At 57.2% G+C, this 27,984-nt stretch overlaps 2 protein-coding genes across 3 annotated transcripts in view; both read right to left on the reverse strand.

The window, feature by feature from the left end:
• Positions 1-1,526: 1,526 nt before the first annotated feature.
• On the reverse strand, positions 1,527-4,727 carry NRARP (NOTCH regulated ankyrin repeat protein). The gene has a single exon (XM_087879683.1). It carries the CDS (start codon positions 4,488-4,490, stop codon positions 4,116-4,118), a length of 375 nt encoding a protein of 124 aa, XP_087735809.1. The 5' UTR covers positions 4,491-4,727; the 3' UTR covers positions 1,527-4,115.
• Positions 4,728-11,624: 6,897 nt separating this feature from the next.
• The window catches only part of EXD3 (exonuclease 3'-5' domain containing 3), a 35,265-nt gene continuing 18,905 nt past the window's right edge, over positions 11,625-27,984 (reverse strand). For both annotated transcript variants that reach the window (XM_034436263.3, XM_087879670.1), the window contains 2 exons: positions 15,385-15,475; positions 11,625-12,534 (listed from right to left, as the gene is read on the reverse strand). In XM_034436263.3, the coding sequence (XP_034292154.2) occupies positions 12,224-12,534; positions 15,385-15,475 (402 nt within the window). In that variant the 3' untranslated portion in view covers positions 11,625-12,223. The remainder of the gene's footprint in view (positions 12,535-15,384; positions 15,476-27,984) is intronic.

Genomic DNA, 27,984 nt, shown 5'->3' on the forward strand with positions numbered 1-27,984 from the left:
CGGGGACAATGAGATTCAGAAAAATCACATGAAATTAGAACAACAGGCTGGCACGGGCCTGGAGCAGAAGCGAAGCAGCCCAAGCCGTTTTTAAGAGGAAAACCAAGACGTTGATGCTTGGGAGTTTGGTTGAAGGCCAACTGAGCCCAGGAGCCTCCCTGGCAGCTGCGCCAAGCAGGGCAGGGAAGCACCACCTTCCCTTCTTTCTGCCCCATGGCATCTTCTCTCTCCTGAGCCCCCGGCAGCCAGCCTTGCTTGGGGTGGCAGAGTTGCAGTCCAAAGTGCCAGGAGCTGCTGGTGAAAGGTGTTCTCAAGCCAACATTTCCCACACCAGCAAGCAACCTGCCCAGGCGCCAGCCGTGGGAAGGGGCTCAAGGTTGCTGTACCGAGGGGTGAGCCGCCCCCAGATTGCCCGGCCCTAGTCTAGGTGGCCCAGGCCCTTGGCAGCACAGGCTAAACCCTACGGACTTAAGGGCTGGGCTGCTTCAGAGCCCAGAAGAGTGACCCTTCCCCGTTTCTGCCTGGTCTGGTTCTCCTGTGGAATTAAGGAGGCAGGCACCCCATCCCTGTCAGGCCGCCCTAGGAGCCAGAGTACTGCCAATGGGCATCTGCTGCCCAGCCAGCCAAGGTGTGGGGCCCAATCAGACCTCCAGGGTGGACAGTGGCTCTGCTCCATCTCCCCCCAAGGGCAGGGCATCATGAAAGCCCCCGTGGGGGGGAGAAACCTCTGCCTTCCAGCCAGGACCATGGAACTACCAGCTGTTTAGCAAGGGCCCCTGTTGCCAGATGGCACAACTGCCTGGGGTTCAACCTTTAGAAGCAGGCTGAGGCAGCCAACCACTTTCACTGCCCTAGTTCAGCCCCATAGCTTGTCAGGCTGTGCGAATCCAGCCCAAAGTTTTCGGTGGGCTTAGCTCCTTGTGCGAATCCAGCCTGGGCCAATCAGTCCCATGAATCAAAGTCCACCCCACCATGTGAAACCAGCTTCCTGCCACAACTTCAGGGGGAAAATGCCATCCCATATAAGGATGCCAGCCTCAAGAGCCCTGCACAACCTGGTGCCCTCCCGTAGATGCTGGTTGGGGACCCTGTGGCCCTCCAAATATTGCCGGGGACCTGGGCCCCTCTCCTCCAGGACCTTTGGGCCCACTGAAGATTTCTTCTGTCAAAAGAGGTGAGGAGCTACAGCCCGAAGCCATACGTATGCTACCCTTTATCCTACTCTGAAGCTGAACTGCTACTGGCAATGGAGGATCTCCTTCAGAGTTCCCTTCCATCAGTCCCAGGCCTGCCAAAGTTGCTGTAGTTTGATCTCATTCCCTGGCAGCCTTCCAGGCCGTCCATTCCACTTGGTGAGGAATGATGGGAGCTGTAGTCCAAGACAAGGGCACCACTCTCTCTCGCTCTCTCTTTCACACCCGCCCCCTTGTCCATGGGCCTTGCCCCCTTCTTGCTCCCTGCCCATCCGCAGCTTCCTTGAAATCTCAGCCTCTGGTCGGAAAAGAAAAACAAAGCACACACAAACATAGGAACATTTTTTTATATAAAAAGATCAGTGGAAAAATTATTTATAAATTTTTCACCCTGGGACTACACAATGCTATGATATACACAGAAACACAGCCCCTTCCCACCCCGTACAGCCTTGCGGTTCTTTCATCCAGTTAAAAAGTGATCATACAGTGACCCACATAAAGCTTCAACATAAGCCTAAAATTCTCCACAAATTAATTAACATAATTAAGAAAGGTATTTGCCACCTAGAAAGGGGAGGGGGGAGAAAACAAGACCATTGTCTAGCAAAAGGCTGCTCACTGAAATGATCTGTGGGTCAGCTTCTTCCAATCTCTGTTTTTTCACAAATGTTAATGCATTTTCTCAAGAAAAATATTTCGTCTTGAAGATGGTTCAGCACAAAATTGGTGCACCTCAAACGCCACCACCCCTCTTTTAAAGAAAGGCAAAGAGACATTTCCCATTTTGGCACAAAGGATCCAGCAGCAGAAGTAGCCAAATAACATCTTCCCTTTTATGTCTCAGTGCGGGGAGGGGGGAGGTTTGTGGGGGGGACATAACACCTGGCTACATTCAATAACTTTACAGGGTTGCATAGAAAGTATCACATTTACTCCCTCCTGCTGTGTCAGCCCAAGAGCGCAAGTCCCACCCAGCTGGGCAGGTCTTACTTTAGAGCAAGGATGCTTAGCAGATCCCTGTGGGAAGGAAGCTCATTGACTAGCTAAGAGAAAGAACCTCAAAGGTAGATATTCCCAACTCAGTTCCCATGGGGGGGGGGAGAAACCACCTATTTGGGGGTGGGGATTCTCCCACTAGTTCTTTGAAAGAAGAAGACTGGGGATGGCAGAAACCACGCAACAGAACAAGCCTCATGGATATTTTATTTCACACACACACACACACCGAAAAAAAAAAGGTTTCACAGTCTCCAAAGGTATACTTTTCATATATAAAAATATAAATATGTGTTAACATCTTTACATGAGACTTCTTTAGAAAAACGGGCTTTTGACCAAGATCTTTTTCTAAAACTGAAATCTGATCTTGGATTTCTGAACACAAGCTACTTTTTCTTATTTAATAATTATGCCATAAATGTTATGACATGTTATTGTGGCAAATCTTGTTTTAAGACAAAAAGAAATCATGTGCAACTCTAAAACACCCCCCTCAAAGTTGAAAAAAGGAACTGGTTCTTCCCCCACCAAGAACAAACTAAACACCACTGTCAGGAGGGGCCCCCGCATCCCCCCCAGCAGTTCCCACCAGGGCTGGCAAAGCCCCAACTGTCATTCCTTGCAAATCAACCAGGAAGAGTAAGCAAGAAGGGGGCTACAGAAAACAGGCTCCCTTTTGGGGGGAGGAACCAGAGATAGCAAAATAAAACTCAGTGCAATGGGGTGGGTGGGGGAATTATTGCAGGAATTAGGGAAGAAATATACGTAATAGCAACCCCTCCAAAAAACGGCATTTTCTGAACTACCAAAATAAACATCCCTTCAAAGAAAAACCGCTCAAGTCACAAATGATTCATGTCCACACACATCCTTGCACACGTACAAGATAAATACTTAAACGCGCAGCCCAAACACAGTGAAAAACTATATTTTAAAAGGTTTAATGGCTATTTGAGGGGTGGGGAGAAGAGGCGCAGGTGATATGGCAGTGAAAGGGAAATTTATCTCTGGCTCTCGCTCTCTCTCTAGTGCACACGAAAAGGGGGCAGAAGAGGCGGGTGACTTCCTCGACATTCATGGGGGCTGCCTGGGCGCACCACACCAGGCAGAGACTCAAGAGCAGCATCGAAGGCACACGGGCAGTCAGTTTCGGGGCACGGCGCCCCTCTCCTTTCCGAAGCGACCCCCGCGTGGAAATCGCCTCCTTCCAAAGGTTCGGTTTTCAGTAGTTTGCTTTCCCTCCATCAGCAGCAGGGGGCGCCCTCGATCTTCCGGAGACGCTTCCTAAGGCGCCCCCTTCTCCGTGGAAAGAGGCCGGGCGAAATTCACCCTTTTTGAAAGGGAAAAGAAAAGAAGAAAGGGGGGAAAAGGCTCCCCCGCCGTCCGGTGGAGCTGATCAAAAGACGGCCAGAAGGGCCAGAGCGAGCGGGGAGGGGCGATTTCGGTCTGGACACCAGACAAAAGCGACGAGCGTCTTGCTCCGGAGCAAGAGCCGGAGGTCGGCCCTCCGGCACGGAAAGAGCCCCGCGGCTTGGCTGGGAGGGGAGCGGCCGCGGCAGCTGCTGGCGGCGGGGAAGCAGGTCCGGGGCGCGGTGGGCAGCAGCTGGTCGGCCCCAAGGAAGGAGCGAGCGAGCGGGGGAGCCAACACTGGAAGAACCGAGGTAGATGAGAGGCAGAGCAGCGGCGGCGGCGGGACGGAGCGCGGCGGCTCCCGAAGGGCGGGGAGGGCCGGGCCGGCGCCCGCGTCTCCTCTGCCCAAGTGGCGGCGCTGGCCGGCCAACGGCGCGCATCTCTCCCGGGAAGCGGCGCAGGGCTCGGTCCTCCAGGCGGGCTCGCTTGACGGAGGCGCCGCCGCTCTCGCCTGCGGGCCGGAGCGGGAGGCTTTCGGGGCGCCGCCGCGACGGAGCTGCCGGAGCGCGCTCAGCCGCGGCCGCCGCCCCCCGCGCCGCCTCCCCCGCCGGCGGCCGAGTACTTGGCCTTGGTGATCAGGTAGAGGACGATGTCCTGGTGGCCCCCGAAGGCGGCGATGTGCAGGGCGCTCCAGCCGTCGCGGTTGGCCAGCCGGATGTCCGCGCCGAACTTGACCAGCAGCTTGACCAGCTCCAGGTTGCCGTCGATCACCGACTGGTGCAGCGCCGTCTGGCCCTCGGGGCCGAAGGAGTTCACGTTAAACTCGCAGCTGCTCATGTTCTGCAGCAGCGAGTGCAGCTCGGCCGTGTTGCCCTTGCGCACCGCCTCCTGGAAGACGCGCTGGCTGGGCGCCGCGCGGGGGGCCGACAACTCCGCCTGGCTCATGGCTGCGCGCCCGGCTGGCGACGGGGCAGGCGCCGCGCCCGGCCCCGCATGGGCGAGGAGCGCGGGCCCCGGAGAGGCCGGCCGGCCTGCTTCGCCGCCGCGCAACGCCGGGCTCCTCGGTCCGCACCGCGCCCGGGATCGCCGCTTGGCTCGAGGGATCGCTGGCTGGCGGGCGGGCGGGCGGGCTGCTACGAGCGGCGGGCGCCGCGGGTCGGCCGGGGACTGAGCGGGCGGGGATCGGGGGCGCTTTTTACGCGGCCCCGGGACATTTGCATAACAATGGCCGAGGCCCGGCCCTCCCCACCCTATCGGGAGCGGATTGGTCGCCGCGTGGCGAGGGAGGGCCGGCAGAGCCCCGCCTTCCCTGCACACGGCCCGATGAGAGAGTGTGTGGGGGGGGGGGGCTTCCCGGGGTCGGCGGAGCGCAGCCCTCGCTTGCATTGCGGCAGCCGGGAGAGCGTTGCAGAGGTTGCCCTGCCCGTCTTTGCCTGCGAGGGCTCCTCTTCCAGCCCGGGTCGAGAGGAAAAGGGGGGCGGTTGCTGCTCCTCGCTTGGTCTTCCGCGGGGCAGCGAAGGACCGGGCAGATGCAGCCGAGGGGCTCTGCCGGCCGCACCGGCGGGAGGAGACAGAAAGAGGCGCTGGCCCTCTGGCTCAGGAGGCGCAGAACGGAGCGGGTGTCTTTCTTCGAGAGCTCCCCAGCCCCGATTTCCCAATTCTTCCCCCTTCTCAGGAAAAGACCCAAGTCCCCACATCAGCCCCACCTCCTGAGTAACGGACGCTTGCTGACATGGCACCCCTTCCCCACCCCTTCAAAACACTTTTAAAACAAGCTTGTGAGGCAGAAATTCAACAGAGGTGGCTACCATCCCTTTACTTTCTGCTCAGAAATGCTTGCCTGGCTGGATTTTTGCTGCTTCTGTTAACTTTGAAATGCAGAGTCTTTGGGGAAAAGAAATCTTGTCAAGTACGAGGAGCTGAAGCAGCTGCCCCCTTGGCCATCTGTAGCTATTCAGACCACGCAGGTCTCCCAGATGCCCCTCCTGCCTTGGTCTCTCTGGAGGGCTCCCCGTTGGGCATCCACCCGCAGAACTACAACAAAATAAACTACGGCACAATTCCACGGCTCAAGACCCGGTAACTCACCTGTTTTCTCTGCCCCAAAGAAACAATCGAGTGACTGTCAGGTTTGCCTCCTGCCTGCCTGTCTGCCTGCCTGCAGCTGCTGTCCTCAGGTCCCAGCAGAAGGATCCAGGGCATCCTGGAAGACCAAGCAGGCCCAGTAAGGGTGTGGCTTAAATTCTAGGGAACAAACTTGGGGGCTTAGGCAGAGGTGGCAGCACAACCTCGGCTACCTCCCTGGTTCAGACAACTGCTAGAGATGCCAGCAAACCCAATGGAAAGATTTTCAAGAAGGTTCCTCCTCCCTTGCCACCCGCCTTCCCCATGCAGGCTTCCCAAGTTGTTGCTTTATGAAACAAAATGTGGGGTTTTAGTGAAAGCACTTTTCTTGTGGTTTCCAGGGCAATTTTTTCCATTGGCAATTTTTGCTGAGAAATAGCAAGAAAAGGCTTTTTGATGGGCGCAAAAAGTCAGGGCCCGGGCCTCTACCTGCCGTTCTCCTGCTCCTATCCCCCTGGTGGAGCCCCTGGGAGAGGTCGGGGGAGCAGAGGTGGGGTGCAGGAGTGCCATTGGTTCCAGGTTGTCCGTGGGTCCCGGCCTACTTCAGAAAAAGGGCCTCTTTTCTGTGAGTGCCGCCATAGGGCCTGCTCCCCAAAGGGAGGACTCAGTTTACATGGGGCAGGAGGCAGGGGGCCCTTATCAGGAAGCAGATCTATTGAAAAGATTGCTGGGCAAACAAAAGACAGAAGCCGCAGCCAAGCCCACAAAGGAACTGCTGACTCAATCAATTTCAGGGGGAAAAGAGGAAGAAAACTGAAAGTGGAAGGGGGGGGAGACAGGGGGCAACCGGGGCGTGAGAAAAAAAAAACCAGGCACTGGCCAGCCGAGGGGAGGGGGGGCTGTTTCCCATCCCAAGGAGCACTTAGAACAAGATGAAAGAAGTCCAGTGCAAGGCCAAGAGTTCTGTGTGGGCTGAAAGCTTGCCTGGCAGGATCACCCCTCCCTCCAAGCAAGAGCCGCTTTTCTCTCTGGTTTCCTGCCTGAGGGGTGAAGGACCTGCCGCCATGCAGTCAAAGAAGCTTTGGGGGTGACTTTCTCAGGCGTAGGTTGGGTGGTGGGGGAGCGAGGGAGGGGCTGCTGGAGCCACCTTATACTTCCCATGAATATAGCTCATGCGTGGCAGGAGTGCAGTACCGTCCCCCGTCCCCCCCCCCAGTCCTAAGCTTCGGGGCAGCAAAGCCCCCCAATAATTCCGCCTCCTCTGGCACAGGGAGGGGGGGCTTGGGCCAGGGTGGAGAGAAAAACGGAGGCCCTGAACACTCAGGTTGTCTTCACACAACAGCTTCAGCCGCCTGGAGGCAGCCCCCGGGGCCGGCCGATTTGGCCTTTATGGGAAACGCGGCTCCTTCTTCGTCTTCAGCGGGTGGAAACGTGGCCAGCCCCGCGGGGCTTCCTCCTCACACGTACCTGGGCGCGCAGAGTCGGGCCTGCCGCTTTGTGCCCCGAGGGGGAGGGAGCCTCTCCTGCCCCGGAGCTGCGGCCTTCGGAGCGCGCCCGAGGGGGCCGTGAGGCGGGCTCGGGGCCGGGGCGATCCCCCTCCCCTCCGCAGCGGCGACGCGGTGCGAGCCGGGCGGCCCCCCTTCGGGGCGGGGCGGGGCCTGCCGGCGGGGGCGGGGCCGGCGCGGCCTCATTACCGTGAACCCGGGAGCGTGGGAAAGTCTTGGGCCTTTCTTCCCAGCCGCGGGGAAGGCGGGGCCGGAGGGCCGGGGCGGGGCGGGCGCGCGCGCGGGTCTCCGGGAGGGGAGCTGGAGCTGTCGATTACAGCTGGCTGCAGAGAAACGCCGCTATCTCTGCCAAGATCTCGGCGGAGAAATGCAGTTTCTCTGCATTTCTCTGCCCGCAGAGAGCGAGCCTCGTGCAGAGGCGGCGGCGGCGACCGAGTGTGGCAGGGGAAGGGCCCCCGTCCGTCCGCAGGCTGGCCCCGAAGGAAGCGGTGGCAGCAGGCTTTTGCGCTTGAATCCTTGGGCAGCCCTCCGAAGTGCGCATCTGAGGCGGCGCCTCCTGCCAACTGATTTCTCCTGGGCCAAGGGGGGCCTCGCAAGGCCCTCCGTCCTGATCAGAAGCTGCTCGCGATGGATAAATGCCGTTTCTGCCGGCCTTCGATGTTGCGCTGCCTTTATCCCTTTCTCCAAAAGCCGCCCAAGGTCAACCACCCACCTGCCCGGAGCCTCCAAGGCCTCCTTTCGTGCCCGAGGAAAGCCGGGGCTTCTGGCAGGCCCCTGGCCCAATTCCTGGGAACCTGGGCCTAGCTGGGTCCTGCCGTGAGGAAAACCCAGGCCTCTCCCCCTGCGAGATCCCACCTGCAGCGGTGCTGCTCCAAACCTTGGAGGGTCATTTTATTACGTGAGGGGACGGGATGCCCGTCGGCCTTGTGGGAGAAGAGAGGGACCCTCTGGGAACCCGGAGCTGCTTTGGGCGGCTGCCCTGGTGGACCAAGAGGCCTGGTCATCTTCCTCCTGGGGATGCCAAAGGCCGGAAGGGTCGACGTCCTCTGGAGTCGACCGATGCTCAGAAACCGCTTCCTGCCCTTTGGCTGCCTGCCTGCCTTGGGGACAGGATGAGGGAGGGAAATGAAACTTCCTTCCGGAATTACGGAGTTCCCGTGCCAGGAGAGCAAGCCAGGCCCCCAGCGCAACCTCCCCACCAGGAGACTGATGGGTCTTTGGCCTCTGCCTCCTGCAACGGTGGCTGCTGCTCTTGAGGGCACCTGAGCTCCTTAGGAACATTTGAGTGTTCATCCTTGACAGAAGTGTCACTTTAAACATTCGATGCTTAAAAGTAGCAATGGCCCCTTCCTAAATGTGGTGCTTGGTGAGCAAAATGTGGTTGGAAAGAGTAACACAGAGAAGCAGAACTCTCATCACCTCGTCTTCTTTTAAGTAGCACCGTTATTTATTTGTCCTACAAACTGCAGCTGAACATCTGAATGCGTAAAAAGACATTTTATTTGCACAAATCTTCTATCACCCTCAGTAACGTTTACACCCGGACCCAGAGCAGTTAGATCCGTTTGCCTAGCCCTGCAGAGGTCTTTGCCAGTGGCATCTCATTCCGTGAAGAGAGGGGGCCCAGGATCTTTGAGGGCAGAGGGGGACAGAACCAAGAAAGCCCCTGGAGGAGAGAGCAGTGCTGTCCTCCAGGCCGAAGGTCCAGATTCCTCAAAGCAGCCTAAAGGTCTCCCTGTCGAACCCCCGGCAGGAACTCAGAGGATAAACGGGCAAGCAAAGAATGGGCAACAGGAAGGGGGGGGGGCTGAACTATAAAACTAGAAAAGTAAATTAAAAAACTAGGAAAATGCTTCCAAAAGCTTTCTTCAAAATGGTGGAAGAACTAGGCATTCAAGATGTATGGCGAGATGCATCCTAAGGAAAATCAATATTCATTTTATTCAAACAGACATATGTCATGGTTAAGAGTAGATATGATATGGATGTCATCAGACCTAAAATCTAATGTGCAAGAAATAAATATAGAAATAAGCAACTGGGCAGATCACAATCCGATAAAAGTTATATGGAAGGAACAAAAAAGGAAATAAAGATGGATGTCGAATCAATCAATATTAAATGAAAAGATCCAATTTATGGAAAGAGAATTGGATTTTTTCTTTAAAGAGAATAGAAAAGAAGAGATTTCATTACAAAATGTATGGGACACAGCTAAAGGCATATATTAGAGGATTAACTATAATGTATGTGGGAAAGAAAAATAAAAAGGAGACAAAATCAAAAGAAATTAGAAGAAGAATATAAGAGACTAGAGATAGAACTACAAAAAAAAAAACCCACATAAAAAGAATTTTAAAAAATCAAATGGAATTAATAAAACATAGTATGAACTTAATAGATAAAGAACTAGCACAAAAAATGAAAAGTGCCAAACAAAACTTCTTTGAAAATGCAAATAAACCAGGAAGATGGTTGGCACATAAATTGAAAAAGGAGAAAGAAAAGAAACTGATACACCAATTAATGGACGATGAAGGAACTCTTCACCACCAAAATGATGATAAAAAGAAAAGTGATTCAAAACTACTATGAAAAACTATATGATCAAGAGACAATTTCAAAAGATAAAATAAAACAATATTTAGAAAAAGGTGAATTACCTAAAGTACCTGAAACAGTGAAAGCTATGTTAGATGAATGCATAAGGATGATGGAATTAACAGAAGCAATTAAGAGACAAAAGAATGGCAAAACACCTGTCAGGATAGTCTACCAGCAGAACTCTACAAAGACTTATAAGACACTTTAAGTATACCAATGTTGGAAGTATTTAATGAACTATTGCTAGAAGTGATCATGGATGCAAGCATATATTACCCTCATACCGAAAAGATTCTGATTTACAACAGATAAAAATCTATAGACCATATCCTTATTGAATGCTGATTATAAAATATATGCCTCAATAATTGTAGAAAGACTAAAAAGATTCTTAAACCAATTTATACATTCAGATCAAAATGGATTTTTACCTAAGAGACAAATTAAAGACAATATGAGAATAATTTTAAATACAGTGGAGTATTATGAAGTGCACTCAGAGAAGCAAATGGCGTTGATTTTCCTAGATGCACAAAAAGCTTATGACAATGTGAACTGGCAATTTATGCTAGCACAATTAGAAGGCATGGACATTGGAGAGAGATTTATTAGCATGATGAAGGCGATATATTATAAGCAAACTGCAAAGGTGATGGTAAATGGAGATAACAGAATTAGACAAGATATTAACAGGGACAGAAGAAAGATTGATAAAGAAAATGTATAGCTATTTATTGGGCATCAAATTGGAAGATGAACAAGTGAAGGAGACAATGATAGCACGGGCAACTTTGGTTACACAATAGAATTAGATAAATGGCAAAAATTGTGGGACAGGAACTATAAATTAACATCAACTGCATATAAAGAACATTTGTATAAAATGTTTCATAGATGGTATTTTGCGCCGGCGAGGTTGGCAAAGGTGTTTGAAGATAAGTCAGCTAAATGTTGGAAATACCACTAGATACCTGGGTCTTATTATCATGTGGTGGACATGCGTAGAAGCAAAAAAATACTGGACAAAAATATATACGTGGCTGGAAAAGATGATAAAACACACAGATTTAAAACCAGAAATATTTTTGTTGAGGATTTTACCTGAAACCTATATTAAAAGGAATGCATATCTAATTATTCATGTATTAACTGAACCTAGAATTGTATTTGCACAAAACTGGAAAGGTGAAGAGATCCCTACTGATGAGAAGGTGATTAGGAAAATATTAGAATGTGCAGAAATGAATAGATTAATACTTGCAATTAAGGAGAAAGAACAAACTGAATATTATATGACATGGGAACTATTTTATCGATGGTTAGAGAATAAAAATGGAAGTTAAAAATAGGAAACAAAAGATCAGCGAAATATAGAAAATATGTTAAGAGAGATGTAAACACTATGATTATTATGCTTAATATTATTATATTCCCATTAGAAGATATGTCAAGAGAGAGAAGTGAATAGGTTTATAATGTTCAATGTTAGTATTGTAAAATTAGAGAAGTAATATCAATGTAGGGACATGGTGGCTCAGTGGCTAAGACGCTGAGCTTGTCGATCGAAAGGTCGGCAGTTCAGCGGTTTGAATCCCTAGTGCCGTGTAATGGGGTGAGCTCCCATGACTTGTGCCAGCTTCTGCCAACCTAGCAGTTCAAATGCATGTAAAAAATGCAAGTAGAAAAATAGGGACCACCTTTGGTGGGAAGGGAACAACATTCCGTGGGCGTTTGGCGTTGAGTCATGCTGGCCACGTGACCACGGAGACATCTTCGGACAGCGCTGGCTCTTCGGCTTTGAAACGGCGATGAGCACCACCCCCTAGAGTCAGGAATGACTAGCACATATGTGCAAGGGGAACCTTTACCTTTACCTTAATATCAATGTAATGAATACCATTGTAAATTTTGATTATTATTGCATAAAGATGCATGTACCCAGACGATACATTGTTTAATGGAAGATGGAACTATTATACTAAAAAAAATAAAAATAAAAAAAAAGGAAGGGTGTGTGTGCTGGGATTATGAGAGACATTTCTTGCCTGGGCCTCTTATCTCCAGAGAAACGGCAGGATCTCTTCTGTGCTGGGGAGGGAGGGGGGGTGGAGAGAGAGAGAGAGAGAGAGAGAGAGAGAGAGACGGGCATACAGTTCTACAGCAAAGGCTCCAAGTTGCACTGTGTGGAGGTGTGTGTGTGTGTGTGTGTGTGTGTGTGTGTGTGTGTGTGTGTGTGGAATCCCCCAACCCGCAAGAGAACATTTGGTCCTGGAGTCTGGGGTGCAAATGATGCTAACAATCCATCTCACACTAGAGGCAACAGGCAATGGGAGTGCTGGTCCTACTCTGTCTGCAGTGGTCTGATGGCCTGAGCAAAGAAGCCGAAAATCCTTTCAAAGATCCCTCTAAAAAGGGGGTGGCCTGCCAACATGCCCTCCTGCCGTGAGGGAAGCTCCTGGGGGGGCCACTCCCATTCCTTCGCAGAGCCCAAGGACAAGCCCCACTTCAGCTCTCTTCCGGCAGCTCCAGCACCTCCCTAAACTGGGAGACCAGGCGGCCCAGGTGGGAGCCTTCCCAGAAGACCTGGCCGCACTGGCTGCAGCAGTAGAAGCAGGTCAGGTCCTCCTGGCACAGCACCCCGGGCGGGACGGCCTCGACTCTCAGGCGGACACCAGTGGGCAGCAGGGCGGGTTCGTCCCCGGGGCCTGCTGCTTCCAGGCCCTGCCAGGGTGGGCTGCGGGCAGGTTGGCGAAGGCCGAGGCTGCAACTTTGGGGCTCCAGGGTGGCGGTGGGGCCGGGACCTCCCAAACGGGCCTCTGCAAAACAAAGAGCAGCTCTTAGTCTTCCCTGCTCTTGGCCACTGGCCGTCTGCTGCTTCCCCTTCCTGGCCTCCTCAGGGGAAGACCCCCTTGTGCTGAGCTAGAGAGAAGGGTGTCCGAGGGCGAGTCCCTACATCCAGGCAGCCCTGCAGGGTGCAGGAGGAGGGAAGCCCAGGAGGGGACACGAAGCTCTGTGGGCAAAGATCTGGCCCCCTCCCACTCTCAACATGCAGACTTTCAAGGGTGCAAAACATGGAGCTGTACTGGGAAGCCCTCAAGAGGCGGCAGGCGAGGCTGTGGAGAGGTTCTGAACCTGCAGCATAAATGGGAGGATTTCTGCTGATGCCTTTTTATTGTGAAATCCACCCGGTGCAGTGTGGGAGAGAACTCTGCTGGCCTCCCCACTCAAAGGGGGCTCCTCCACCGCCCACCCCGTTCTGCTGCTCCAACTCCCTCCCTTCCCAAAGAAAACCCCCTTTGTCTCTGGTGAGACGGCAAGGAGGTGACCTTTTGGTGAGGGGGCCCTTGCTGGCATTCTCTGCACTGGCGGGGGGGGGGGGGAATGGGGGGGGGCTTTTCCAAGGGAGAAGGGCTTTGAAAAGAGCTCCTTGGAGGGGCGGGGGGGCAGGGGGGGCCATGGGATGGAGGGGGCTTTACAAGTTCCTCATTGACAAACGGCCACTTTGAAGTGCTTTTGTGTTGGTGACCCTTTGAAGTGTCCCTGGCAAGAAAGGCCAAAGGGCCCCCTCTTCCCTTCCTGTGTAAAGTCACAACACCAACGCCCCCCCCCTCCAGATAGGAGCAATTTGGCCCCCTTCAAAGGTCACAGGTGTAAAAAAAAAAAAACCTTTCGGGATCTCAGAAATGGTCAAAGTTTGTCCCTCAAAAGTGACCGTGGGGAATTCGGTCCCATACACCAGAGCTGCCTCGGCTTCTGTCAACAAGCAGTCAGGGTGCTAGTCCTCAGGAGGTCCCAGCCAGCCACCTCTCCAGCTTCCCCAAGGAGAGCCAGCCCTTCTCAGGATGCTGAAGGCGTGCGTGCTAACTCAGGGCTGCTGCCTGGAGAAAGGAAGGGAGAGGTTGGCGCCATAAAACTTGTCCAGGTCTTAAAAACACACCCTGGGTGCGTCCTTGAAGTCCAAAGGTCCAGTGAGGGGTGAGAAGCCCTCAGGAGTCTCAGAGAGAAAAAGCGCCGGGCGAGTCTCCCTCAGGTCCCTGGGCATCCTCCATGGGGCCAAGAAGCCCCTGTTCTCTGGCTGAAGGGTCTGGCCAACTGCCGCTGCCAAGGATGCCAGGACAACCCTTATGAGAGCCCCCTCCCCTCCCCGCCCACTGCCCTGTTGTGTTGCCAGAAGGGCAGCCGAGGGAAGATGCCTGCAGGCATGTGGAAGAGGCAGAGTGGTGACCCTCCTGCTTTGGGTCTGTCAAGTCCAGATGCCCAGAAAGACCCTCCATTCCCTGCTCCCCTCTCTCCGTCCGCTAGTTCTCCTTCTTGCCCTTCTTTTTTCGGCACTGTCTGCGCTCGCTAGCAGGAGAGAGAGGCCAGGCTTGAAGACTGATGCAATGTGCCCAGGACCACAAGGTTGGCACTGCAGCCATGGGCAGATCTGTTGGGGCTCGCGAGAGGATCCTGGCCAAAGCAGAGAGGGGGAGGAGGTGGCGCTGAGCCTCGGAAAGGAGAGAAAGGGGCGGGAAAGGATCCCACAGCCTGGGAAAACTCTGCACGGAGCCCCAGGTGAAAAATTCAAATGAGTAATTATACCACAATTAATTGTCCTCTCGTAACATGCAAGCACAGTTCAAATGAAAATAAAACGGCGGGCATGGGGAAAGGCAGGCCTGGGGTGGGTCCCAGGAAGAGCAGCAGCTCAGCTGAGCTGTGCTCGGCCACCAGTCCTCTTCCAGGGCAAGCGGCCCCTTTTCCCTCCCTCCATCGCTTCTCTGGGAGAAGGGGCCCTTGTGAGAGAAGCCGGCAGCTCCCCCTTTTGAGCCACAGCCAAAAGGGGCCGTCTTGGCCACTTCTCACCAGGCAATGGGGTCCACCACCACCACCACCCCTGCAGTGGTATAGCCAGTCCCTGAGCCAGCTTGGCTGACCCGCCCGGGGGAGGACTGGGCCAGGCCCATCCAAGGCAAGAAATGTGGCAAGGGTCTCGTTGGCCCCCAGTTGGTACCAGAGGGGTGGGCACGTAGGCCTGGCATGGGTGGGTGGGGGGGAGAAGTGGGCAGCCATTGCTTCTGCTCGTCTGCTCTGACCCTCTTCCTGAAAGCTGCCGGGGGGGGGGAGGGGGGGGCAGGAGGGAGCTTTCTATTCTTTGTGGGAACGAGGAGAGACCAGTGAGGGTTGTTCTCTTGTTCTCAAGCCTTTCCTGGGAGAAACCTGTTCAGCCAGCTGGGTCGGTCACAAGAATGGCAGCCGGGGCAGGGAAGGTCTCAGCAAACGGGCTGGCTCTCTCCTGCGGGACGTCTCGGGTTCTTGGGGGGGGTGGGGGGGGTGGAAGGACCCTATCCTGCCTGCCCCAAAAGCTGCTGCTGCTGCTGCTCCTGCGTCCCACCGGGGATCTAAGGATGGCAGCCCAGCAGAGCAGCCGCCCCGAGAAACCCCTGGCCTGCACCATCCAGCCAACCCTCCCCTTTGTGACAGCCAGGAAGGGGAGGTCCTGTCTGCCTGCCCCCTACTGGGCTTCCTGAAGGGAACCGCCAGCCCTGACCTCCCCGACCCATTTCCCACAAGGCGGCCCAAAGCCTGGCTTCCTCTCACGCTGCCTGTGTGCTGCACCAGGCTCCGAGGCTATCCCGGCCGCCAGGTCGGCTCTAACGGGGTCAGGGGAGAGCCCCTGTGTGTACCTGCATCCTCCCCCGTCCAGCAGCCGCTCCGCTTCCTCAGCAGGGCCATCCTCTCCTTCGAGACCTTCACGTACCGGCTGCAGTTGCAGGCCTGTTCGGAGGCAGAGGGAAGGAGCTTTCGTGAGAACCACCTGGGCTCCGGGCCCTTAGGAACAGATGGAGACCCAGGGAAAGCTGTGCTTGCAGTAAAGGAGAACAGAATCAATCCCAGAGTAACCAAAGTCCAGCCGTCTCGTCTCGCTTTTCTGGAGTGGGGTGCCCTGAAAGGGGGGGGGCTTCCTCTTCTAAAGCCACCTCAAGCCCCAGTTTAAGGGCAGCCCTGATGGAGCCCTCCCCTCTCCAGCTTAGGGCCGCAGCGTTACGAGGGTCTCTCCTTCTTCCTGCATTCCACATCCCCACATTTGCGGCTCCCTAAAGCCCCTCCTGCCCTTTGGGGACCTCTCCCCTGGGCTTCCCGTTAGCCATTCCTGGGATGCGACTGTCTGGAGGCCCGGCAGAACCTAGAACGGCTTTCTGGGGAATGGGTGCTGGGATGCCCCCCAGGCACGAAAGGCAATGTGTGTTGTTGTCCCTGGGGCCCTTGGGAACGAAGTGGCCGGAGGGCTGGCTGGTGCAAAGGGGGGCTCAGTCCAGGCTGGGCCACCCACTTCAAAGACCACCGAAAGAGCTCTCCATGATGGGGGTGAGCTTTGGTTTTTCCCACCACAATCAGTTGAGCGGCCACGGACACCGCCTGGGAAAGGGGCCCGTCCGGCCCTTTGGGGGAGCCAGGCAGAGATCCGAGAGGAAGACTGGCGTGGTGCCCGCAGCCACTCCCCTGCCTGAGGGCCCTGGAGAGCCGGTGGGGGTGCAGCTCCCGTCCCAGAGAGCTGTCCTGGGGCATCAGGTCTGAATCTCCCGGGAACTTCCCCGGTTTACTCACCTGCACGGCAATTCTTGTTGCCAAACACTCTTTTCTGGGAAGGGCAGGGCAGCCCTGAGAATGACTCTCTCTGCTGAACCCGTCCCACTTGGACGGCAGCAGGGAACCTGCGCCCAGCCCCAGCCCTGGGAACGCTTCCCAGCGCAGGTCCCAGGGATGACGCGGCTCCTGCCGCTCCGATGGGAAAATCTCCCAGAGGGCTGGGCCGGTTGAAGGCCGCCACCTTGTCAACCGAGAAGCACATGGGGAAGCCGTTAGGCAGGCGCAGCCCTGCCCGGCTCGCCAGTCCAAGCAGCACAGGCGCCCTGCACTTCTCTGCAGCTGCTTGCTCTGGCTCGGGGTTGGGAGGGAGCTGGAGAGACCCAGAAGCCTCCCCATTTCCCTGAGGGACCCCCAGGCCCTACTTGACCCTGGGCAGCTCTTGGGAACAAAGGACCCCACAGGGGCTGCCATCTCCCCAAAGCGGGGCACGGCGGGTGCTCCCTTCCACGCGGGGGCTCTGGGAGACCTGGCAGAATCTCATCCGCTCCTTCTAAGCCAGAGCAGGGCCAACCAAGCCAGGGATGGGTAAAGGTCTGAAGACGGTTCCCCAGGACTGGTCCCCTGAAAGTGAGAGCAAAACGAGGAAAGGGGCTGGCGCAAGACCCAGTCCCAGGAAAGTCCCCCAGCCAGATCCTCCTGGCAACTCTCAGGACTCCAGGCTTCGTTTCTGTTCTGCCCAAGGCCCATCAGCCCCTGCCTGCCCTGGGGCCGCCCCCTGCTCTCCTCCCCTCTGCTGGCCTGGCAGGAGAGGCCGTGGGAACCGTGACTCGGGAGCCTCTGAAAGGCTGCTGCAGGAAGGTGCCAGCCAAGTCCCGCTGCTCAGGGCCTGTCTGGGCTTTGGCATTGATTCAGGCTGAGCTGGCAAGGTTTGCCTGAGTGTGGGAACGGCCGCCCAGTGCTTCCTCCTCCCGGTGGGGGGGGGGCGGGGTGCTCACCTGAGCGAGGGCACTGGCGCAGCAGCTGCTTCCAGTCTTCCTGCTCCTTTGGGCCATGCCTCCACGTCCCAGGATGGACTGGGAGCCTCCAAGCACAGCAGGGCAGGACGCGGCTGCTTCTGTGGGGCTGGGGTGGGGGAGGGGGGAGGGAGGGAGGGCCCCACGACAGAGTCTGCCCCACTGCTTCCTTGGGCTGCTCTGCAGAGGGGGAAAGGGCTGGGAATGAGCTATGGGCAGCACTGGGTTTTTTCTACCCAAGGGGGTGAAGGGCAGCCAAAGGGGTCTGCTGGTTGCAGCTGGCCTTCCCCGAGCCCAGGGAACCCATCACAGGGATGTGGGGGGAAGGGCTGCGGCACCAGGCAGTTTGGGCCTGGCTCCCCAGATCAGAGTTCAGCCGGGGAGCCCAGCGGCCTCTTCCCCTGCGCCCATTAGTCACACATTGCTGGGAGATGCCTCATGTGCTCAGACAACCCTACGCGCCCAGCCTTCCCGCCCTGCTGGCTGACGGCTGGGATTTTCCAATCTCAGCTCCGATTCCCCAAAAACAAGCTCCCCCCCAGCCCCACTCACCGAGAGCACTTGCTCTCCTCGCCTGCCCCACCCTGCCCCCTGCCCTGGCAAAAGGGCCTGAGCAAATAAACCGCCCAGAGGCATTTCCTTGGCCCTGTCCCTGCAGCCGGGGAGCAGCGTGAGTGTGTGGCACTTGGGGGGGAGGGGGGGCGTGAGAAGAATGTGCCCCGTTGCATAACCCTTCCAGAAGCCCCCTTCCACACCTAGTGCACAGCTGGCATTCACAGGTAGGCTGCATCTGAGGTTGAAGGCCCCCTGAAACCTTGGCTGCCATCGCCAAAGAGGCCCTTCTTTGCTCGCCTGCCAGTTCTGCCCCTTCTGCCCCACCTCAGGCAAGCTGACCGGAGAGAGTGACCAGAGCGAGGGCTGCTCGGGCCCGTCCTCTCCCACCCGCCAGAAAGCGGGGAAGCGGACACAAGGACGCCCTTTAAAAAGCGTGAGAAAGGAAATACGATAGAGGCCCAGAAGCAACGTAACCGATCTAGCGGAAACAAAAGGCCCCGGAGAAGAAGGAGAAAAACCGGTTCCTCGCACACAAGGTGGAACAAGCCAGGAGCGGAGAAGGGAAGAGGCTGGCTGGCTGGACGCAAGTCTGTCAAAACCGCCAGGGAATCAGGATGCAACCAGGCCTTCCCGCCTGCTCTCAGCCCAGACGACTAACAGGCCCATCAGCCACAAGGTCAGCGTCCTGAGAAGCAGCAACCAACAAGAGCAGGGAGGCACCCAGGGCCAGGATTAGAGCACAGCAGCCACCTGGACACCACACAGGCTGGGGAGCCTCTGGGCCAAAGCGGACGGGCTGCTTGGGACGGGGGATTCTGGACTGCAGGATAAAGTGGCACCTCTTCCTGATCCTGAGGCCAACCTCCTTGTTGCCCCCCACCTCGCAACTTCCAAGCCATTCTTTGGTGGGCCTCTGGTTGGGGTGGGGGGAGACAGAGACAGAGAGCGGGGGAGGGAGGGAGAGGCTGCCGTGTCAGTAAAGAGGCCTCCCCCGTGTGGGAGCCAGCACCCAGGGCCAGGGCACCAGCCAAGAGGCCTGGGGAGGAGTTGAACAGGAGGCGAATGCGAGGTACTGCATCTGCCACCACCACCACCCCCCATGCACACACACCAGGCCCGAGTCCCAGACCCTCCTGGAAAGCCTACACCTCGAAGGGCAAAAGGCAGGAACAAGGCGGTGGGTTCCTGGAGGCTGCCCCCAATTCAAGAGATCTGCCACAGAGCTTCCCGGCTCCCCCCACAAACAGCCAGCCTTTTCGCAGAAGGCAAAATCGCCGTGTCGAGGCAGAGCCATCCGAGGAGCTAAGCGTGGCTCACGCTGAGAAGGCCGACCCGCTGCACTGGCGAGGGCACAGCCCAGATGTTCCCAGCTGCTCTCGGCTGGGCTGTGCATGCTGCAGACCCTTTTTCCCAGGGAAGGCGAAGGGGACGTGGGCTCAGCCTTGGTGCTCCCTGCCTTCGGCTCCTCTCCCTTCCCCTGCACAGCCATGGCAACGCCCCATCTCCTCTGGCCTTTACGTGGGATATTCCTTATCCTGGGGGTACTGCCTGAGAAAACCTGCCTGGGGGTGCATCTGCCATTTTGCACTGAGGAGAGTCCAGATGGACGGCAAGAGGGGGAGCGCCCGGCCAACCATAGAGCCCAGCAGGGCCCTTCCGACCAGGGGGGGAAGTTGTAACCAGCTCCGCAGAGATCTGAAAGTTAGCAGCTGCTCGCTTCTTCAGGGCCCAATTCACAGCACTGCCAACTGCCCTGCTCCTCTGTGGTTCTGAGTCCAGAGAAGATCCAGGGGATCTCGGAGCCTTCCAGGGAGAACCAGATGGTCCATGGGGCAAGCAAAACCCCCACAGCCAGGGGGCTGCCTCCAAAGCAGGGAGAGAGCTTCAGCCTCTCCAGAGTGAGAAAGAGACAGAGCAAAGGAGACCCCTGCCTCCCCTCCCAAATTAATCCCTTTTAGTTAAACAGACACAGACGGAGGAGGACGAGGGCAAGCCAAGGATTTGGCCACCAACCCCAGGAAGAGGGCCAGGTGGCCCCAGGAGCTCAGAGGTTGCTGGGGCCGAGGGCAGGGGGCTTAGTGGTGGAGGACCCATGGGGAAAAAGGCAAAGAGGGAGAACCCCTTTGTGGGGCTGGGGGGAGGTTCCTTTATGCCTAGTGGCTCTTGCCCCGACCTAAAGGCCTACCACCCCCTCCCCACAGATGGGACTCCCCTGCAGGCTTGCCCCTCTGCCTGCCCCGCAAATGCTCTTCCCTTCCTCAGCCCCATTCTGCCTGGCCTGGATCCCACCTCTGCCAGTCCCCTTCACTCCTCCGCTCCGTCTGCCTCATCTGCCCTGCCGGGCTTGGGAAGTTTGCACCCTTACTGTGAGGCAGGACCACAGTGCCAAGGGCAGCTGGCAGGGATGGGAGGGCACTGCTTGGCTGGCTCTCCAGCTGCTACTGTGGCTGCTGCCCGTGTTCCCTGCCTCTGGCCAGGCTCAGCCAAATGGGGACGCCCCATGCCCGCCTGCAGTGGGGGGGGGGGCTTCCCTGGCCAGGGAAGTGGGGGAGAGGAAGCGCTTGGGCCGGGCGGACATGCTTTTGAGCAGACGGGCCCCCTGGGAGCCGAGTGTGAGAACCTGTCGACTTGCTAAGCAGTGTGGGAAAGTGGGGGAAGGGCAGGCGGCTTTGAGCAGCAGCAGGGAGGAAGAGGAGAAGGCGGCCCGAGGAGGAGCCGCCACCGCTAGAAACCACCACCCCCCCACAGCCTTGCAGCTATGTTTGGAGGGGGGGAGGGACCGTGTCAGAAGGATGAAAAGCATCGGGCCCTGCAGCTTTTATTGCAAAGGGGGCAGAGAAGGGCTTGAATTTGTAGCAGCCCAAGGGAGGGAGCGCTGTCTCTGCAGCAGCTCCTTCTGCCTGGCCCCACACACCCCGGCACAATGCGGCTGGGGGTTAAATCCGCATCCCCTCCGCATGCAGAGAGAAAGGAAGGTAGGGGGAGTGGAGCCCAAGCCAGAGATTGCCTCTTGCCTCGCCTGCCTTCAGCCCAAAGTCGGGTGCCGGGGCAGGACCCCAAAGCACAGGCGCAAACAGCCTTCTGGCGAAGGGAACGTTTGGGGCAGCTCAGTTAAATCAGAGGAAAAGCTTTGTGTCCCACCAAATTCCCCCCCCCAGAAGCCACAGCACACACACGCACATACACCCTCAGCCCCAAAGGTCTGTCCAAGGGCTCAGTCGTCCACTTTGGCCCCAATCCTGCTCCAAGCACTCGGTTGGAAGGAGGGGAAACCCCATTGAGGAAGAGGAGAAGCCTGATTTTTCTGACTGTCAGGTGCTTCCCTTCCGGAGGGACTGATGTCACTTCGGCTGTGAGAAAGGCGCTGGGAGAGGAAGTCCCACCCACCCAGGACTTGGGGCCTGACTGCTTTCACGGGCACCCCTTCCCCTCTGGGAAACACCCCAAGGGCTGGTGCTCCACGCCAGGCAAAGGAAGAGACCTCAGGGGCTGCTTCTACGGAATGCAACAGTCACTGAGCTGGTGGCAGCTCAACACTGGCGAAGGAAGAACGTGAGCCGCTTGGGGGTCCTGGATCCCTCCCCCCCAAACCCAAGAGGGCACGAGGAAGGTGCGCAGCCCTGGCCCTGCCTGCCCCAGTGAGCATCCCCACGGCTGCGCTGTGCCTGCCTGAAGCCCTGATGGTCGAGACGCTGCAGATGGGCTGCCCCCCAGAGAGGCTCACCGGGGCACCTCTGCAGGAGCTGGTCTTGGGCATATGGAAGAGGAGGGAGAGGGAAGGGCAAGAGGTGCCTCCTTATCACCAGGAGCTCCGGAGGGAAAGCCTGCGGGGAAACGGGCTGCCCTCTTCCATGGATGCCAAGTGCTAGGGCTGGCGTGAGAAGTTTGGCCCCGGGATGCTCACTGTGAGGAGGCGTGGGAATCCCTCCTCCTCCTGCACTGCAGGAGGCAACCTGAGGACACCTTCCCAGCCTTCTGCTGCCAGAGGGAGGGGCTCCCTTGGGCAGAATCTGCTCTGCCTCCAACCTCCTCCCAAGGCAGGACCGGCCTGGCTATGCAGAGGGGCCCGGAGGTGCAAGGGGATGGGCTGGGGGGGGAGGGGAGGGGGCAAGTCTCCTCTCCTGCCAGTTTATCCGCAGAGGTCCCTGCAAACAAGTGCCTGGCAAGGCAAGACTCCTTTGGCCATAGGACCGGGGGGGGGGGGGGGGATCCACAAAGGTTTTGCAAACACTCAGGGAAGCCTCCCATTGTCAGGCTGGGATTACTAGAGAAATCCAGGTGAGGAAACAGAGTGGCAGGCCGGGGAAGGAGGGGGCTTGGGAAGCTCCTCCCAGGGGGCTCAACATCTAGAAGGGCGAGGAGGAGGGGAGAAGCCCTGTTTTAAGGTGAAGCCTCCCAGCACCAGCAACTTCTACAAGCACTTTCACCAAGCTGCCTCTCAAATCCAACCTGCCCTTTCCCCAATTAAAGTCCCAAAGACCCCTCTAGCCAGCTCATCCATCAAGGGCTGCCTTCCCACCCAAAGGTAAGGGGAGACCACTCTGGAGAGCCGGGCCTTTGGCTGGGAGGATTTGGGGGCAGCCAACGAGAAACTGGGGGAATGCAGGAATCACTGCCTGGGAAAACCTTCCTGGAAGCTTGGAAAGAAATGCAGCAGCTCCCCCCCACAAGCCCACCCCTCCTCTGCCTGCTGCTCTGTCCCCAACGCTTTGGGCCTCTCGTGACCCAGCAATTACGAGTGTGGGAATGAAGGGGGGGGAGGCTGCTCCCTTCTGTGGGCCTTGCTAGCAGACAAAGGCCTGGGAAGCCCAAGGGAGGAGGGGGGCAGGCCTGGCCTTTTGAAAAGGGAGGGAGGGAGGGAGGCTGGCTGGCTGACTGGCAGCCGAGGGGAGGAAGCCTTCTCCCCCCCCCCCAAACTCCAGCCCACCCTCCATGCCCCCAGGCTGCATTGGCCCCAATACACAAAGCTAGGAGAGCAGATTTTGCCTCCAGCCAATCCAGCGGAGGATTTCCCAGCTAGCAGAGTTTCTACAGATGGCATCTCTCCAAAGACCCCTAGCCCACCTTCTCCCACCCGCCGTTCCTCCAGCCTGACCTAAACCCAGCGTTCATTGGGCTGGCATGGCTGGGAAGCAGCCAGCCCACAATGGCTTGCAGGGCAGACTCAGAAGCAGCGGCCCGGCCCCCAGCAAGAGACTAATTTGGGGGGGGAGGGGGCAGAGCTGATGAGAACAAGTAAAAGCTGGGGGGGGCGGGGGGGGAGCCTTGAAAATAGCTGTCAATGGTTCACGTTTCAGTATCTAATTCCCACCTAACTGCCCCAGCTCCTTTGCCAGGCTCCTGGGGCCAGCATTCCTGCCGGAGGGCCCAGGCTTCCACCTCACTGAAGCTGCGCTGGCTGCATCCACACTCAATTCCCCCATCACAGAGATGCAGCGGTGGGTGGAGGGTCCCTGCTGGGATGGGATGGGACTCCTCCTGCAGCCCTGTCCACCGACCTCTGATCAAGCCTGTCATCTTTCTTCCCTCATTCAGGCCCATTGACCAGACCTCTCTCCTCCAAGCGCCAGGCAGGCCTCGCACAGCAGCTGCCCATCTTCCCATCCTGTGAGGGATGCACCTGGCAGGCAGGCAGGCAGGCAGGCAGGCAGGCAGGCAGGGTCCTGCCCACACAGCTACCTCGCATGCCGCAAACAGTAAGAAGGCATCCTGACACACACAAACCTGCGCACGTTTCGCCCTGCTCTCAAAACTTTTCTATTTCAGCAAGCTGGCCTGGCCTAACTCCCATCTTTTAAATTTTTAAATTTTTTAATTCGTGATTTTACAAATTGGGTGTTTTAATCTGTGTTTCGGCCGAAATATTTAATAATTTTAAGGGATTTTTTAATATTTGTATTATCTGTATTTTATCTTGGCTGTTCACCGCCCTGAGTCCTTCGGGAGTAGGGCGGTATAGAAATTTGATTAAAAAAAAACAAAACACCCCGAGACAGGCCCACTCTGGGCGCGGAGGACCCTTCCCTATTCACCAGGATTCATGGAAGTGGGGCAAGCTGGATCAGACCCCAGGCGGCTCCATGGGGGAAGCCCCCGGGAGCATTCCCAGAGTGCCCTGCTCTCCTGTGACTTGAGCTAAAGAGAGAAGCGGTTCTGTGAGAACATTTCAGAGGCGGCCAGCCTTCCGGATTGGAAGCAATTTTCCGTTCCTTTTATATCCTTCGTGCTGCACGGGAGCAGCTCCGGCCTCTGGTTTTCCACGCACACCCTCCCCCCACCACCACCCCCGTCACCCCTCTAGCTGAGGATGACTCCTGAACTCAAGTTCAAGGGGAGGAAACTGGAAATAGCTGCCCTTTGCCTCCCAGCTCAGCGGAGGTCCCTTTGCTTCAGAGGTTCCCTGTCCGGCTTGCAAAGGCCCCCACCCAGCTCAGCTCATCTTAGCAGCCGCCTCTCCCTGCAGGGAGGAGTTCACAAAAGCGCCCCCCTCCCAACAGGTGATACTGCGGAGAGCCTCAGCTGGCCCTGGAGCTCCCAAAGCCAGCTGGGGAGGGGGGTGGCTGCACCCTTCCTGGGGTTTCTTCCCCTTTATGGCAGCCACTTTGCTTCAAAAATGGTGATTTGGGGCTTCTAGAAAGCTGCCCTTTGCCTCCATCTGACCCTTTGGCTGCTGTGCTCCTGAATCCTACCAACAGGGGGGGGGGCTCCTTTGCAGTGAACAGGTGGGGGGGGGGGCACAGCAACTGCCTGCTTCTCACCCTTAAGAGGGTAACACCCCCCCCTTCCGCCTCCCCTAATGTAAGCTTTCTCCCTAATGAGTCGCTTGACATCCTGACGGATGGAGATAAGAGTTTGTCCAGCCCAGCAGAAGCGATAAGGAAGGATGCAGAGCGGCTCCTTCTGGGATGGGGGCCAAGGCGCCCAGGCTCCCTGCTCAGGGAAGACTTTCCGGCCCCCACCCCAGGGACCGAGAACCCAGACCGGGATGGAGGGGCTACCCGAATGAGCAGGAGTGGGCTGAGGGATGGAGAAAGGGCAGAAGAGGAGGAGGAGGAGGAGGAGGAGGAGGAGGAGGAGGAAGGCCCATAGCCTCACCTGCCTGCAACCACAGTCCGTCTTCAGGAAATTTGAGGACACCTCCCGCGCCCACCGCCACTGCCAGCGCCCAGCTCTTTATGGCCTCCCAAAGCCTCTTGGTCAGCTGCGGGAAGGGCAAGGGAGAGATGCCCGAAAGGAAGAGGAGTTCCCCTTGGAAGAGTTCCAGATTCCGCATCTCCTCCGTGTCCTCGTGTTTACGCCTGCATCCTCTCCCGCCACCCGTCTGCCTTTCAGCCCCCTCCCTCCCTTCCTCCCTCCCTCAACCAGAGCACCACGACGCCCCCTTCAGAGCTTGCCGGCACCAGCAGCCTGAGGAAGGGAGCGTGGATGACCACTGCACTGCCTGGCCTCGGATCCAGAGCAAACGGCCAAACTGAGTTGGACACCCTGCCTGGACATGGACATGGATGCCTTGAGAAGCTCAGCTTGCCCCGCAGTCCTTGGTCTGGGTCCCGAGGAGTGGGGGGGAGCAGAGGACACAGCCCTGGCTATCTTGGGCCCCCGAGGAGAGGAGCCGTATACGAGAGAGGGGCACTGCTGGGGCCACAATGGGTTCGTGAAGGCCTCTGTGCCCAGCAGGAAGCAGCCACAGTCCCTACGGAAAAGAGGCAACCTGTGCTTGAGCCCTGGGCAGGAGGCACCTGAATAAGCCCCCCGCAGCTTCTCCTTTGGAATGGGGCTCTACTTTGCTTAAAGGAGGCTGAATAAGAAAACCTTAGTGCCGCCTTGGTCCCTGCGTACCCCGAAGTGGCTTGTGGGCTGGGATGGCATCACCTCCAGGCTCATGGCTCCCCCAGGGAGCCCTCCTCCCCCGCCGGGCCTTCCAGAGGTTCGGAAAGGGCTACCGTTGGCGCATTGCTGTGCCAACCAACCACTCAGCCCCACCAAACAGGCCGTGGCTTTATTTGCAGCCAGGGTTTTCTATTATCGCGGAGGGAGATTACCCTGTCATCAGCGATGTGTCTGTCCTCCGCACCCATGCTTGGCATTTGCCAATGGCCAGCTAATCCTTCCAACTCAGAGAGGAGATTTTATTAGGTCAGGAAGAGACCAAAAGGTTAATCTGGCCCACAGCAGGCAGGCCAGAGGCCAGCAGAAAGGACGGAGGAGGGAGGCCCGAGGCAGAAGGGCAGGCACAGGAGACTCCCAGCCAGCCTACCAGATGCCACTGACCCAAAGTGCCATTTACGCCCCCACCCCCCGCAGCTTCTCCTTTGGAATGGGGCTCTACTTTGCTTAAAGGAGGCTGGTTCCTCGGCTTGAGCCTCAGCGGGCAAGGCTCCAGGTGCTGAGCGCTAGATGCCACCAAAGAGGGAATGCCCTTCCGTGCCCAGATGAGCAGCGCTTGCCATGGATTCCCAGCCGAGGCCAAAAGGCAGACCTCCCTGCCGCTTCCTCACCCTGCGGCACCTGCTTAGTGCCCGTCCGCACCTGCCTTGGCAGAGGAACCTCCCTTTGGGCCGCGACCCCCAGGGAGGCAAAAGAGAGCCGGGTCTCCACCACCAGCTTGCCAGGGTCGCCTAGGAAAGAGGCTGGAGCATTCCTGCCCATGCTAGGCAGCCCCCAAGGGGCTCGGGGAGCATTCTGACTTGCTAGCAGCCCAGGCATGTAGCCGTTGAAGCCCCCTTGCCAAGCCCTGGCGGGAGAGTAGCAGCTGCCAGCAAAACGGCCCCAGTGCCCCCAGGGTGGTTTCGCCTGGCTCTGGGGAAAGGCTGCAACTTTACCCGCAGGATGAGGGTTAAGAGCTGGCATACCCCCACCCCCACCCCAATTGCCTTTCCTGTTTCTGAGATGCCCACGTATTTTTAGAAGCAGCACAACAGCCTTTTCCTCCTAGTGCAGGGACATTTCCATGCCCCCCCTCCCCCCAGCTTTCTCTTATCACTGACAGTGTATTTTTAGCGTGGGAACTCTCCCGTGCACAAACAGATCATGGAGAAGGGACGGGCCCTGGAAACTCGGCAAGTGATCCATTCAGGGATGAAGGCGCTCAGCATTGTGGCCCCCAGAAGGGGCCCCGAGGCACAGAAGGGCAACTGAGTTTATCTCCCCAGTACTCCAGCAAAGTGAGCCAGGTGGCTGACTGGCTGCCACCTTCGCCTGGCAGGTGCATGAAAGCTCCTGACTCGCCACCCCCAGCCCCAGCCCTCCTGGAGCAGAGCCAGCAGGAGCTGCCTCACTCGCCCCTGGTGGAAAAGGCACCTTTGCCTGGGCAAGCCAGTCCGGCTGAACGCTGCGGACTGACCACTCTGGGTATCTGAGCAGCTGCATGCCAAGCGCCAGCAGCCCTACCGCGGGGCCCGTGAGCACTGCAGGCTCCGGTTGCTCTGCTATCGTGAGAAATCTTCGCCCTCCAGCAGCCCTCCTGGGAAATTGGCAAGAGAAGGGAAGCCCAGACTGTGAAAAATAAGGATTGCAAAGAATCTGGGGGAAATATGAAGAGGCTCTGGCTGGCCCACTGGGCAGGGAAGGACGCCTCTCTGCTGCCTGCGAAGGCCGGCAGGGCTCACGCAAAGGTAATTCACACCAGGAGATCCGCTTGGGGCTGAAAAGTCAGCCCCAGAACATTCAAATGGCTGCCAACGGCATCTGCAAAGGAGCAGCCTGGCCCTGCCAACCTCCCTTCAGGGAAAGACCACGCCCGACATCTCCCCTCCAGCCCCGCAGCGAGAGAGTGGAAGAGGGACCGTGGCCTTTCCTGGCTCCCTCTGCCCCAAGGACCCTGCAAACCTCCCGGCCTTTCCTTTGTTCCAGAGGGAGCACAGCACCAGAGGTTGCAATGCAGATCCTGCTGGAGGGAAGGGTGCCACCAAGGAGACCCCAAAATTGGGGAGGTGGTGGCAAAGCAAGACCCCTTCCAAAGACACTCCAGCAAAAGGGAATGGCCACACCCCAAGTCTGCCCCCTCAGGAGAGAGCAATTCCTGGGCACGGGGGGCCAGTAAGGCGTGGAAGCCACGAAGTTGCCTGGGTCCCAAGAAGGAAAGACCCATAAGGCTCAGTTGGGGAAAAGGCTGCTTCCATGACCCCC

Source organism: Pantherophis guttatus, chromosome 16 (assembly GCF_059756535.1).
Source record: "Pantherophis guttatus breed Tessera chromosome 16, ASM5975653v1, whole genome shotgun sequence".
Taxonomy (NCBI): Eukaryota; Metazoa; Chordata; class Lepidosauria; order Squamata; family Colubridae; genus Pantherophis; species Pantherophis guttatus.

What these genes read in the sequence shown, in the direction of transcription:
- NRARP (XM_087879683.1), bottom strand. Translation starts at nt 4,490, where the DNA reads ATGAGCCAGGCGGAGTTGTCGGCCCCCCGCGCGGCGCCCAGCCAGCGC.